General features: G+C 46.1%; 1 protein-coding gene across 2 annotated transcripts in view; it reads left to right on the top strand.

Annotated features, from left to right (window-relative positions):
• GCLC (glutamate-cysteine ligase catalytic subunit) overlaps positions 1-5,779 on the top strand; it is a 44,742-nt gene extending 38,963 nt beyond the window's left edge. The window contains exons 13-16 of one of the 2 annotated variants that reach the window (XM_052648267.1): positions 2,667-2,748; positions 2,825-2,928; positions 3,015-3,135; positions 4,172-5,779. In XM_052648267.1, the coding sequence (XP_052504227.1) occupies positions 2,667-2,748; positions 2,825-2,928; positions 3,015-3,135; positions 4,172-4,383 (519 nt within the window). In that variant the 3' untranslated portion in view covers positions 4,384-5,779. Of the gene's footprint in view, positions 1-2,666; positions 2,749-2,821; positions 2,929-3,014; positions 3,136-4,171 lie in introns of both variants that reach the window. The other variant, XM_052648265.1, reaches the window with a different exon arrangement.
• Positions 5,780-13,816: the final 8,037 nt, after the last annotated feature.

The following is a 13,816-nucleotide window of genomic DNA, read 5'->3' as shown; positions in this document are numbered from 1 at the left end:
CATCTGCAATATGAAATGCTGGAAGAGATGGAGAGAAGTCTCCAGAATCCTGAAGGTAAAGAACTAGAACCATGGATGTCTCTGGCAGCCGAGCTAGTGTTTAAATTCCAAGTGATTATAACAAAAAAGATGAAGTTAGGGCTCAAAGTCAGACAGAAATCTTATCTAGCAAGGGGTCAGTGGAAGGAGGGGAATATTAGATGCTTCTTAATGGCTGACATCCGGAGAAAGAGTTTCAAAACTACTTGTCTGTCTAGTCAAGGCTATGGTTTTTCCAGTGGTCATATATGGATGTGAGAGTTGGACTGTGAAGAAAACTGAGCGCAGAAGAATTGATGCTTTTCAAATGTGGTGTTGGAGAAGACTCTTGAGAGTCCCTTGGACTGCAAGGAGATCCAACCAGTCCATCCTAAAGGAGATCAGTCCTGGGTGTTCGTTGGAAGGACTGATGCTGAAGCTGAAACTCCAATACTTTGGCCACCTCGTGCAAAGAGCTGACTCATTGGAAAAGATCCTGATGCTGGGAAAGATTGAGGGTGGAAGGAGAAGGGGACGACAGAGGATGAGATGGTCGGATGGCATCACTGACTCGATGGACATGAGTTTGAGTAATCTCCAGGAGTTGGTGATGGACAGGGAAGCCTGGCGTGCTGCGGTTCATGGGGTTGCAAAAAGTCGGACACGACTGAGCAACTGAACTGAACTGAACTGTCTCACACTTAATGCTTAGAAATAGGATTTGTCGCCTCTAATCTCCTAGCTAAAGGGGGTGGGGAAAGAACAAAGGAAACTTCGGAGCCACAGCAGTGGGTCTCCGGCCGTAGGCATGGGAAGACAGTGTGCCCAGGAGAACACACAGTGGGGAACATAAGATGAAGACAAATTTGAATAGACTGTGTTCTCCTATTCAAATGCTGAAAGCGGTGATCTAAAACGGCAGTGTAATTTGCATAAGCTACACCTAAAACACGGACAGATGTTGACAGTAAAGAGCTCCATAATGACCTTTTAAAAAGAACACAGGAATGGCAAAGATGTAGCAGAGAAATGTGAGACAGTCTTAAATGAGATGCAGAAAGCAAGTTTATCCACTTGCTCATCCAATATCATTGAGAGACATGATTCTTTTTTTTTTTTTTTTAATATCATCCAGAAAGCATAGCTTCTCAAGAGCATAAACGAATTTAAGGGCACTGTAGTGCAGTGGGTAAGATATTGGTCCGGGTGAACACTCAGTTGGCTTGTACCACCTACCAGCCTTTTCACCTGGACGGTTGGTGTCCTCTTGGCGCCCCAGTGTGCAGGTGTAGAGTGGGGCCGGGCGGGCTGTCCTGAGGCTGCGCCGGGATGGTGGGGGAGACCACTTACAACAGCGCCTTGCTCAATAACTGACAGGCCACACAGTCAGAGGAAGAGAAAAGCCTCAGCGGAGGTGAACAGCATGGCTAACAAGCCCGGCTGTGTCGTTTGTATCACAGATCTCATACCACACGTGCCTTTTGAATGCCCCGAGGAAGAATATCAAAAACTAATCGAGGAAAATTTTCACTTCTCAGAACTAGACAGCATACAGTAAGTCACATTTCCACCAAAACTCATCAAGAAAATGTTCAGGAAAAATTTAACTGTTGGAAATTTTAAATTGTTTTCCTAATAGATTCTAGATTAAATCAAAATTAGAATTGTAGATTGTATAGGAAAATGAGGCAGGCAAAGCTGGTCTCAAGGGAAAACCATAGCTTTAAATGCTTTAACAGAAAGATTAAAAATAAACCTAGGTAGTCAAATTCAGAATCTAAAGAGCAGTAGTAAAAATAGACTGAAAAAGGAATTTATAGAAGCAGAAGTTACAACTGTTGATCTTTGTGACTTTTTGTCAAGACTAAGAAAAATGCAAGTGTTGATTAGGATTGAAGCCAGACATATGAGGATTATTATTTGAACATGTTCCTAGAACTATCTACATTAATCCGAAGGTCATATGTACCTTTAAAAACAAATAAATACCTGTAGGAATTAATGGGTGTGAAGGGCAAAGCTGATCCAGGACTTTGTCTCAGCCGTCCCTTCCAGTGTGACCTCTGACTTACGTCCATTTTGTATATTGGAGTGTCCCCTAAGATTTCTTATGTTGATCGAAATAAATGAAGAATTCACGAAGAGGGAGCTGGGGGCTCCTGAGGGAGTGGGCAGAGCCCCAGGCGGGCAGGCAGTGTTGGCGACCTGCCCACTGCCAAGTGGTTGGGTGAGGCAGCAAAGCCCTGGGCAGGGAGGACAGAGGACCCCCCACCCGCCAAGGCAGCAGGGCCTCAGCGCTTCCCTCCATGCCTCCGGCTGTGAGCCGGGACGGCTCCCTGCCTCCCCAGCACCATACATTCCCCCCAGTTTTCCCAGGCAGCCTCCATGCGTGTAAGTTTCACATGGATTTCTAAGGTGCGTGTCTCTTCAAGTTGCCCCGTTATTGAAAAGCACATCCCAGACTGGGGTTGAGAGACACGACTCCACGTGAGCGTGCAGCCTCTCTGGCCCCAGCCAGCGCTGGGGTTGGGAGGGTTCGTCACAGGTGGGTCCCCACCGCAGAGGCCAGCGGCCCCACCCACATGGGAGCACGAGTGTCCCCGACTTCGGGAACATTCTAACGTGGCCATGATGGTTTTCCTCCCTAGGTTGATGAGAACATGAAGGTTGCCCAGAAGCGAGATGCCGTCCTGCAGGAACTGTTTTATTTCAGAAAAGACATTTGCAAAGGTACCACCTTTTCTTGCATTTCTGGGGTCCCTGGAGGCCGCACCAGTTGCTAACGCACCCCGCACCCCTCCAGCAGGTGGCAATGCCGTGGTGGACGGCTGCGGCAAGGCCGCGGGCAGGGCGGAGCCAGCGGCCGAGGAGTACGCGCTCATGTCCATCGACACCATCATCAACGGCAAGGTAGGGCTTGCCTTGGCCTGCTCCCCACCTGCCTGCCCAGAGCCCCCACAGGGCACCCCTGCCTGACCGCGCACTGCTCCTCGCAGGAAGGCGTGTTCCCCGGGCTGATCCCCGTCCTGAACTCCTACCTGGAGAGCATGGAGGTGGACGTGGACACCAGGTGCAGCATCCTGAACTACCTGAGGCTCATCAAGAAGAGGGCATCCGGTACGGCAGCCTCCGCTTTCCTTTGTGCTTTAAAAAAGAGTCTCTTAGCATAGGCAGAACCTCACAGTCTTAAAATACCCAGTTTTTAAAGTGGTCTTTTATTAAAGTATACAGCATCCTGATCACCGCACTTGTCCGGGTAGTACCATCTCTGCAGTTACATACACCTTGTCTTTCACAGTCTGCTGTGAAAGAGAATCAGCAGCGCTTTTTCTCTTACTGGTTCATAAACCAGTGTTGAATCTTGAACCCGATGGCATTTCAGGCGATGAAATACCGTACGTGGATAGTTTGTCATTATTGCCCAGCTGTGTGTGCTCTGCAGCACCCCGGGCTCTGTATGAGCCTAAGCTGGTTCCTGGGTCAACCAACTAAGCACACAGCTCGGACTCGGGCCCACTAGCCTGGCTCCCTGTAGGGGCGCCCGGGGACCTCTGCTTTCCCGCTTTGAGATCCCGGTGGCCAGGGAGCTGTCAGCTGTGACTAAGAGGACAGCGACTTGTGTGTTTCGCTTGAGGCTTCTGTAGGGTTTCCAGAGCCAAGAGGGTGACCCCCCAAGTGCTGTCTCTGTGGGTTTCTCTCTGAGTGCATCTACGCACTATTCTGTGTCCCTCTTGGATCGAGTCTCTCTGGGGAGCCCAGAGCCCCCCGTCCAGGGCAGTCTCTGACACCGATACGGGCAGGCCTGGCTGGACAGGAGGACACGGACTAGTCAACGTGCGCTGGCTCCCGTGTCTTAGGGCGGGCGGCGTCCCCGTATGGCTGGCACCTAGCAGGCCTCATAGCAGCAGGGCATGTGTGTTCTTGCTCCTGCCGGCAGCGTGAAACCTTTCCCAGGAGGAGTTTTTCAGACAAGGTGAAAACCGTCTTGTTCCCAGCCCCTGCCCTGTGGCTCGGCCCAAACGCCTCTTGATTCTTCTTCAGGGTTGTGTTGTCCAGGCGCTAAATGTCGCCTTTCTAAAGATAAAACGCAAACCCAACAAATAAAAAAATGCTACTAAGTTGTCATTAAAAAAAATTATTTTCCCCCCGCCAGGAGAATTAATGACAGTTGCCAAATGGATGAGGGAGTTTATCGCAAAGCATCCCGACTACAAGCAGGACAGTGTAATAACTGACCAGATGAACTATAGCCTTCTTCTAAAGTGTAATCAAATCGCAAATGAATCATGTGAGTGCCCAGAGTTACTCGGACCAGCGTTTAGGAAAGTAAGGTACAGTGGAAGTAAAAGCGACTCTTCCACCTAGACGCCCCGCAGGACGAGAAGCCCTTCCCTAAGTTCCCGAAGAACTGACGGCTGGACCAGCTGTGTGCATTGTGTGAGGAGCAGGTGGAAATAGTGTGCTGCGCTGGCAGAAGTGAGATTCAGCAGACCTAGAGTTTATACAGTGTACATGTACATAGTAAAGTATTTTTATGATTAACAATGTATTTTAATAACATTGTATCTAAGGTTCTCATGAGCTGGCTTGTACATTTTTCAATTCTAACTCTGGAGCAACTACTGTCTGAAGCAGTTTTGTAAATGTAACTTACCGGTAACTGTACTATATCTGCATTCCAGAGTTTAAAATGTTTACTGTAAATGTTGGCTTTTTTTTTTTTTTTAAGGCTTTAACCTGGTACCTGATTCACTGAAAATTCTGTCACTTTACCTTGAAAACAGATTGTCCTGCTCATTTTCTTTGCATCATCTCCTTTGGCATATATGTAAAATCACTTTTGAATCCACCAAAGTGCTTCAAGGGGAAGCTTGGGGTTCTGACGCCTTATCTGTGACAATTCTCTCATAATTTGAATAGCTAATCCCTTGTTAACCCTGTCCCAGGCTTTCCCTACTAAAACAAAACCCACTGAACTGATGGTACTTTTTACCCACATTTGCTAGTTTTGGTGTTAAGTTTGAAGACAACTCTGGAAGAGGAAAGACTCTGAGTTCACTCATAGTGATTATTGGGGGTGTTTTGTTTTGTTTTTTTAAGGACAAAAATGGGGAGAATTGTTTTTCTCCTTGTACATAACAAAACTAATATCAAAAATGCCACCGGCTCTTCTCTTGTGGCCCCTGTTTTTTCTGATTGCTGCTGTCTACTTAAATTTCCAAATCAAATGCAGTTGCTGAAGTTTTTGTTTTGTTACTTTTCCTCTAGTTTCCAATAAGCATATTACAGACATTCTTCTAAAAGCCATTTATTCTAGATTTTACCCAAGGAATATTCTGCGTACTACTTAGCTTCTCTGCAAAAATCATGATATGCACTAAGTTTTGTGAATCAGGACCCTAAATGTTTAACTGTAAATAATTTAAGTTGCACACAATTGTTAGAGCTTTTTGTTGAAGTTTTTCTCCGATTAATGTCTTAACTGCTTCTGAAATAACTATGTATAGTAGATTATGCAAACCTTTACAGGCATAAATATTTAAACTGTCATGCTCATTTTGAGAAATTGCCATAAAGCTTCAGCTAAGCCTGTTCATTTGTGCTGTATTTCTTACATGCATTTTGGAGGATAAAAGAATGCCTTTTCCCTTTGCAATTTGCTTATGTAAATTCAGGTTGTAAAAAGGCACTAAAATGTTTGTGGTATGAGGAAATAAAGAATGGAATTGGCATTGTGAAAACTCTTGAAAGTGAGTTCTGCAACTAATCGGATGGTGGTGAATTTTTTTTAATTAGCCCAAGTATGCCGGAAAATGATTTCTTCATCATGCTCCATCCTCAGCTCTTTCTAGAAAGAAGCACAGTGATGAGAACAGAGATGCCTGACCTCCCCAGGAGCCCTCAGCCCTGTGGGGAGGGGAGCAGTGGCCGCCGGACATGAATTTTCCTTTTATTCCAAACCGTCACCGTGCTGAGTCAGCGATCATGTGGTCAATTACATGCAAGTAACTCAGGTGCTCTGTGCACCGTGGAGAATCCACTCAGACTGAATCAGCAGGCCCAGCAGACAGCCACTGCCTACCTATGTCTTCAGACACGCATCTCTCACCTACCCCCGACCCCTAGTTCATCTGGTCCGTCCACTTTTCTCAGCGTCACCTGCTGGTCTGCTTTTACCTATCTGAATGATCCCAGGGCAGGGTCACTGCCAAACAGATCTGCATACACGTCTTTGAAGTGCAGCTCTGGCTCAGTGGGCCCGGGGTTGGGGCCAACAGGCAACGCTGATGCTACTGGTCTGTGGACCATGTTGAGTAACAAGGACTTCGATCACTCCTGTACCTCAGACAGACATCTGTTCTAAGTCAGCTGATACTGATCTTTCATGTGTATATGAAAATTCAAATGGCAGCTCTGTGTCTCTATCCAAGACAAAGCATCACCTTTTCCTCCTGAACACAGCTGAGGGTTCAGGCTTTGGGGGGAAAACTGAGATAAGTGAAGAGTGCCTTGTCCCACGCACTTAAAACACAACTGGCCTTTTCTTGACCCATCAAGTCTCCTGGATTTACAAGAGGTTTCCAAACAAACAAAACCTGTGAAGGAGGCTTTCCTGGTGGCTCAGTGGTGACGAATCTGCCTGCCAGTGCAAGAGACACGGGTTTTTCGATCCCTGATCAAGGAAGATCCTGCATGCCACAGGACAGCTAAGCCCAAGAGCCACACAGCCCTCAGGCCATGGCTGAACCCACCACCCTGGAGCCGGTGCTCTGCAGCAAAAGACCACCACAGTGGGAAGCCCGCGCCACGGTTAGGGAGTAGCCCCGCTTGCCACAACCAGGGAAAAGCTTGTGCAGTGCTGGAGACCCAGCACTGGAAAAAACAGAAAAGTTTACAGACAGACCCCTGGCGGTCTTGTGTTGTTAAAACTCCAAGCTACTGAGGCAGGGGGCTTAAGTTCGATCCCTGGTCAGGGAATCGAATCCGTGTGCCTCATGGCCTGGCCCGGCCCCAGGATTCTTCTGTCTGCCGCCCAGCCTGGCCCCAGGATGCTTCTGTCTGCCGCCTGGCCCCTAGCTGTTGGTGAGCCTTTCTGTCTCAGTGGAGGGCGCTGGCCTGGGCCGCCTCCTTCTGAACTAGCACCTACACAAAGAGTGCAAAGCGTGGAAACCCAGGATGAGGCCACATCTCAGGAGGTTCCTTGGGGACCCTGCAGAGAGAAAATGTAACAGCATCCTTCAAGCACTGGTGGTGTCAGATGTGGGGGAAGAGACCTGGGCTATGAGCCTGGGATTTCGGGGCATCAAGGTTCCCTGCTGGGGAAGGGGCCCTTCTCAGAACTGGACATGGGCTGTTTAACGGCAGGGTTCTTACGGGTGCTGCTAACAAACTTTCCATTTAGATTAAGGCTCCCTGCTCCTACATTCCATGAAGATAAGCCACTGAGATCTACCAGCTGCTCTCTCCTCTTTATGCTTTTGTGTAAATATTTTAACATTCCCTGTAAATGCTTCTGAACATGTAGGCCAAGTGATATTTACAAAAGTGTAAATTAGAAGGGAACCAGTGTCTGGACAGGATGTCAGGAGGCCTTAGCAGGTGACCTTGGCTGGGAAAGATGCACTCCTCAGACTACAGTAAGTCTACACACAAGCAAGTTCTGTTCATGTTCTGACCATGTTCGGAACCCCAACAAAGTTAGCCTAGATGCCCAACTAACACAATCGGCTATACAGTACTGTACTGTAATAGGTTTATAGTACTTATCACACAAATAATACATGAAAAAACAAACACAAAAGATAAAACATTTTTAATCTTACAGTTCTTTGAAAAGTACAGCAGTACAGGACAACAGCTGGCATACAGACAGGGGCTGGCATCAAGTGAGCAGGCAGGAAGAGTTACCGACGAGGAGGGAGAGAAGGTGGGAGACGGCAGAGCTGAAGGGTCAACAATAGGAGACAGGACGAGCTGCAGTTTCACTAAAGCCTGACCATGAGGGAAGGCAGGTTTGCATCTTTGAAAATTCAAAACTTAAAGGTTTGTACGTAGGGGACTTGCTGTATTTACATTATGATGTCAATAACCTCAGATATGCAGATGACACCACCCTTATGGCAGAAAGTGAAGAGGAGCTAAAAAGCCTCTTGATGAAAGTGAAAGAGGAGAGTGAAAAAGTTGGCTTAAAGCTCAACATTCAGAAAACGAAGATCATGGCATCTGGTCCCATCACTTCATAGGAAATAGATGGGGAAACAGTGGAAACAGTGTCAGACTTTATTTATTTGGGCTCCAAAATCACTGCAGATGGTGACTGCAGCCATGAAATTAAAAGAGGCTTACTCCTTGGAAGAAAAGTTATGACCAACCTAGATAGCATATTCAAAAGCAGAGACATTACTTTGCTGACTAAGGTCCGTCTAGTCAAGGCTATGGTTTTTCCAGGGGTCATGTATGGAGTGAGAGTTGGACTGTGAAGAAAGCTGAGAGCGGAAGAATTGATGCTTTTGAACTGTGGTGTTGGAGACGACTCTTGAGAGTCCCTTGGACTGCAAGGAGATCCAACCAGTCCATTCTGAAGGAGATCAGCCCTGGGATTTCTTTGGAAAGAATGATGCTAACTAAAGCTGAAACTCCAGTACTTTGGCCACCTCATGCAAAGAGTTGACTTTGGAAAAGACTCTGATGCTGGGAGGGATTGGGGGCAGGAGAAGAAGGGGATGACAGAGGATGAGATGGCTGGATGGCATCACCAACTCGATGGATGTGAGTTTGAGTGAACTCCGGGACTTGGTGATGGACAGGGAGGCCTGGCGTGCTGCGATTCATGGGGTCGCAAAGAGTCGGACATGACTGATCTGAATCTAATTATTGGTATTTACAGTAAATGGAGGCTGAAATTGGCTGGATAGTCCCTAAAGCCCCTTTCATTCTTAACATTTAGTGAAATGAAGCATTACAAAGTATGTGCATGCGTGCTAAGTTGCTTCAGTCATGTCTGACACTGTGCAACCCTGTGAACTGTAGCCTTCCAGACTCTTCTGTCTGTGGGATTCTCCAGGCAAGAATACTGGAGTGGGTTGCCATGCTCTCCTCTGAGAGATCTTCCCCACCCAAGGATCGAACTTGTGCCTCTTACATCTCCCGCGTTGCAGAGGGTTCTTTACCACTAGCACCACCTGGGAAGCTCATGAAGTATGGAAGATGCAATAAGAGCAATAGACTCTAGACTCCAGACTTTATTTCAAACCGCATTACAAAGCTGTGGTGATCAGCATGGAATTCATATAAAAACTGACCAATGGAACACAATAGAGAGCCCAGAAATAAATTCACATACATTTGGTCAGTTCAGTTCGGTTCAGTTGCTCAGTTGTGTCTGACGCTGCAACCCCATGAACTGCAGCACACCAGGCTTCCCTGTCCATCACCAACTCCCAGAGCTTGCTCAAAGTCATATCCATCAAGTCGGTGATGCCATCCAACCATCTCATCCTCTGTCAGCCCATTCTTCTCCCACCCTCAATCTTTCCCAGCATCAGAGTCATTTCCAATGAGTCAGTTCTTCACATCAGGTGGCCAAAGTATTGGAGCTTCAGCATCAGTCCTTCCAGTGAATATTCAGGACTGATCTCCTTTAGAATGGACTGGTTGGATCTCCTTGCAGTCCAAGGGACTCTCAAGAGTCTTCTCCGACACCACAGTTCAAAAGCATCAATTCTTCAACACTTGGCTTTTTTTATGGTCCAACTCTCATATCCATATATGACTACTGGAAAAAACATAGCTGTGACTATACGGACCTTTGTTGGCAAAATAATGTCTCTGCTTTTTAATATGCTGTCTAGATTGGTCATCGCTTTTCTTCCAAGGACCAAGCGTCTTTTAATTTCATGGCTGCAGTCATTTAGTTTAAAACAAAAGAGCCAATACACGATGGGGAAAGGACAATCTCTTCAGTAAATGGTGTAAGGAGAACTGGACAGCCACATGCAAAAGAATGAAATTAGACAACTATCAATAATAACACCATACACAAAAATTAACTCAAAATGGGTTGAAGATTTGAATGCAAGACCTGAAACCAGAGACTTCTAAAAGTCATCGTAGGTGTTAAGCTTCTTGATATAGGTCTTGATGATTTTTTAAAATTTGACCCCAAAAGCAATAAAAATAAACAAGTAGAACTACATCAAAGTAAAAAATTCTTGCAAAGCAAAGGAAACCTACCAAAAATGCAACCTACCGAATGGGAGAAAATACTTGCAAATCTTGTATCTGATAAAGGGGTTAATATCCAAAATATATTTAAAAATCCATACAACTCAATTTGTGTGTGTGTGTGTGTGTGTGCACGTGTGTTAGTCGCTCAGTCGTGTCCGACTCTTTGCGACCCGATGGACTGGAGCCCACCAGGCTCCTTTGTCCGTGGGATTCTCCAGGCAAGAATACTGGAGTGGGCTGCCATTTCCTTCTCCAAAAAGGCTGATGAAAGAATGTAAAATCAAGATGATAACTGTACTCAGCAGCACAGTCGCAATAAAGCGTCACTGAGACCTGAGGAAGTATTATACAACTCAATAGGAAAAAAAAATCTCATTAAAAATGGGCAGCGGACATTTTCCACGGTGCACATTTACCCAGTGCTGCCCTGAAAGATGCCCTGGGCACCCCATCTCACCAGCACCTCTCTCCTAGGACCCAGGGCATTCGGCCTGACGGAGCTGGGAAGCGTGACCATCTGCAACTTCATCCTCTAAAAAGTTAAAGTTCCATGACCCCCTCCGCACACCCCGGCCCCGCCAGCCTCCGAGCTCCCAAGAACCAGAGGGCGCCTGCCCTGCTCCTGGGCTCCCCGGGACCAGAGGGAGGGAGCGGCCGGGGGGCTGCGTCTCTCCCGTTAGTGCTCCGGCTTTCCGCTCGCACCACCTCCCCCGCGGCAGCTCCGGGGTCTCTCCTTAGCGCTCTGCAGCCCCTTCGCGCCGTCGCCGCTTCGCTCCCCTCTGTCCGCGGCGGGCGGGGCTCCGCAAGCTTCTCCAGCCGGTGTCCGGTTCTGGGCCCGGCGGCCAGCAGGGGGCGCGCGACACTGTTATTGGCGCAAAAAAGGGTTTTGTTGTTGTTGCTGTTGTTTGTTGGGTTTTTGTTTGGTTTTTTGTCCCCAGATCATCTTTAAGCATCTTCCCGGTGGTCCAGTGGCTAAGATTCCAAGCTCCCAATGCAAGGGCCCTGGGTTCCATCCCTGGTCAGGGAACTGGATTCACATGCCACAGCTAATGCCTGGCACAACCAAATAAATAAATAAAAACGAATAGTTTTTAAAAGTTCCTCCGGGAGTTGGTGATGGACAGGGAGGCCTGGCGTGCTGCAATTCATGGGGTCGCAAAGAGTCGGTCACGACTGAGCGACTGAACTGAACTGAACTGAATGGAGGACATCGCTAAAACCTCAGTGGAAAGCATCCTACTAAGCCTGCTGACGGCTGACGCAGCCTGTAAATGACACAGTCTTCCGTGGAGGATATGCATCTTCCTTGGTAAGAAGAAATGGGCCCTGTTGATCCAGTCCCTGTTATTAACATTTTTCCTTAAATAAAGGAACCACTGACCTGCTTCTCTCTTTTGTTTCCAGCTTAGTGCTGATAGCTTCTGAAAACTACAGAGAATATATTAAACTGCTTGGACAAGAGAGAGACATTCTACATGCTAACTAGCTTGAGAAAATGAAGAACCCATTTTTCCCAGATGTATTGCAACTTTCCAGGCTTTCTACAAATGAGTCCTATTCTGCGACAGTCTGTGGGGCTCAAAGCATCCTGTAATGATACAAACTTCCACCTGCTTGTTGGTCAGTGAAGGTCTGTGCATGTGATCTCACTTGTTTGTTCCCGAGTGTTGATTTATTGCCCAAAGAAGCAAGCATATGGTCTCATGCATCGAGAGCAGAGACTAGAACTTCTACACTGAATCTACACTTTATTCCAGAAACCAAATGAACTGCATTTTCCTCAGGAGATAAGCTCTTACTTGAGACTTCTCTTACACAGTCGGAGCTGAGCAGGATTGCTTCTCCTCCTGTTTTCAGTGGAGAAATTCAGCCTCAAGATCACCTTAGGGATGATGATGCGGTGACGGTTACTGCATTGTTTTACCTGAATTGTCCTTATGTTTAATTAGTATTGAAGAAAAGTTGAGATTTATAACATTTAAAGCAGTACATCTTGGTTACTCATAAATGTATACATCCCATCCTTTTTGAAAAGAACTTTGTATGATTTTATAAACTCTATGTCAGATTTGTATGAATGAGTTTTGGTAGTGCCCTCTTTCATGGGGCTTTGGTATGTTTGCGATATTGAATTACTTTTCCTCAGCATTCCTTTTATCCTGTCGTCTCGGGTGAGCCTTTGTTAGGCTTTCCACACTGTCACAAGTGGTGAATTCTGAGTAAATTATGATTTGCTGTTTGTCAAATTAAACGTGAGCATTTCCTGGGGCAACTGCACAACTGCTAGAAGTACTGAATTATCACTGGGGTCCTGGGGACACAGATGCTCCTCAAGTCCAGGGACAATAGTAACTGCTCCTCAAGCTCTCCTTGTCCAAGAAAATTTTGAACTTTCCACAGGCAAAGAAACCTTTTTTCCCAAAGTGAGTGAGGCACCATTTGATTCTCTTTTGCAGTGTCCAAACTTGCACTACATTATGCTGAAAAATCTGGAATAATAAGTGAGACCAACGCACTGGATTTAGGACTGTTAAGGTCATTTTCATCTTCAGTGAGGAGACTTGGACAAGAGCTCTAGTGTCATGACAAAAGGTCCGTGCCAGAGTTCATCGTTTCCAGAGGAAAGCAAGAGTGAAGATGAGGGGTAACTTTTGGAGGAACTAGATTTGCAACGCTGCAACTGCCTCAGTTTATATAAAATGCTGTCATTCACGAAAATGGGCCTCTCATGGATTCTCATTTCCATTGAGATGCAGTGAAAACATTTTTTTAATCTAAGGACCCTGTTCTCTTCAGGAATTGAATGTAGATTGTTATGAAGTAATAGCTGATCTTGTGGGGTTTGGAATCACATTTAACTTGGTTGAGCGTGGAGAGTATCACTCTTCAGATTTGCATCCTGGCAAAAGTCGTTCTTCTCCACCCTTTTATTCTGTCTATCTTCTGGTAATTCAATCACTGAGATGATGTGAGAATTCAATAAAACGATGATACAGAAAGCCAGCTCAAAAATTGCTCAACAAATTTTAGTCATTTTAAAATATATATTTATTTATTTGGCTGCATTGGGTCTCAGTTGTGGCAAGCAGTAACTTTAGTTATGGCGTGCGACTTGTTAGTTGCGGCATGTGGGATCTAGTTCCCTCAACAGGGATCAAATCTGAGCCCCCTGCATTGGGAGCATGGAGTCTTAGCCACTGGACCACCAGGAAAGTACCAGTTCTAGTCATTTTTATGGTAGCATGGTGAGTTTCCTGTCACTAGATACATTAAAGCATGTAAAGATGGACTGTTTATCAGAATTGTGGTAGAAAAAGAATTAAGGCAGAACTTTAGATGACAGCTTTCCTTTAAAGTCCATTCTGAATCACAGATAATGCATACATTAATATAAGATGTAATCATTAATCTAAAAGTAGAATGATATATTTAAATCATGGTTGCATCAAAAGAGGTAATTCATAGTTTTTTTCATAGGGTTCTGTTTACTGAACACTCTATAATGTGTTCTGAGCAACATCTGCTTGTATCTTTCCTTCGGGTAAAGCAAGAGAAGGGGACATGTCCCCAG

This window comes from Budorcas taxicolor, chromosome 11 (assembly GCF_023091745.1).
Source record: "Budorcas taxicolor isolate Tak-1 chromosome 11, Takin1.1, whole genome shotgun sequence".
In the NCBI taxonomy this organism is placed as follows: Eukaryota; Metazoa; Chordata; class Mammalia; order Artiodactyla; family Bovidae; genus Budorcas; species Budorcas taxicolor.
This window is presented reverse-complemented; position numbering and strand designations above follow the sequence as displayed.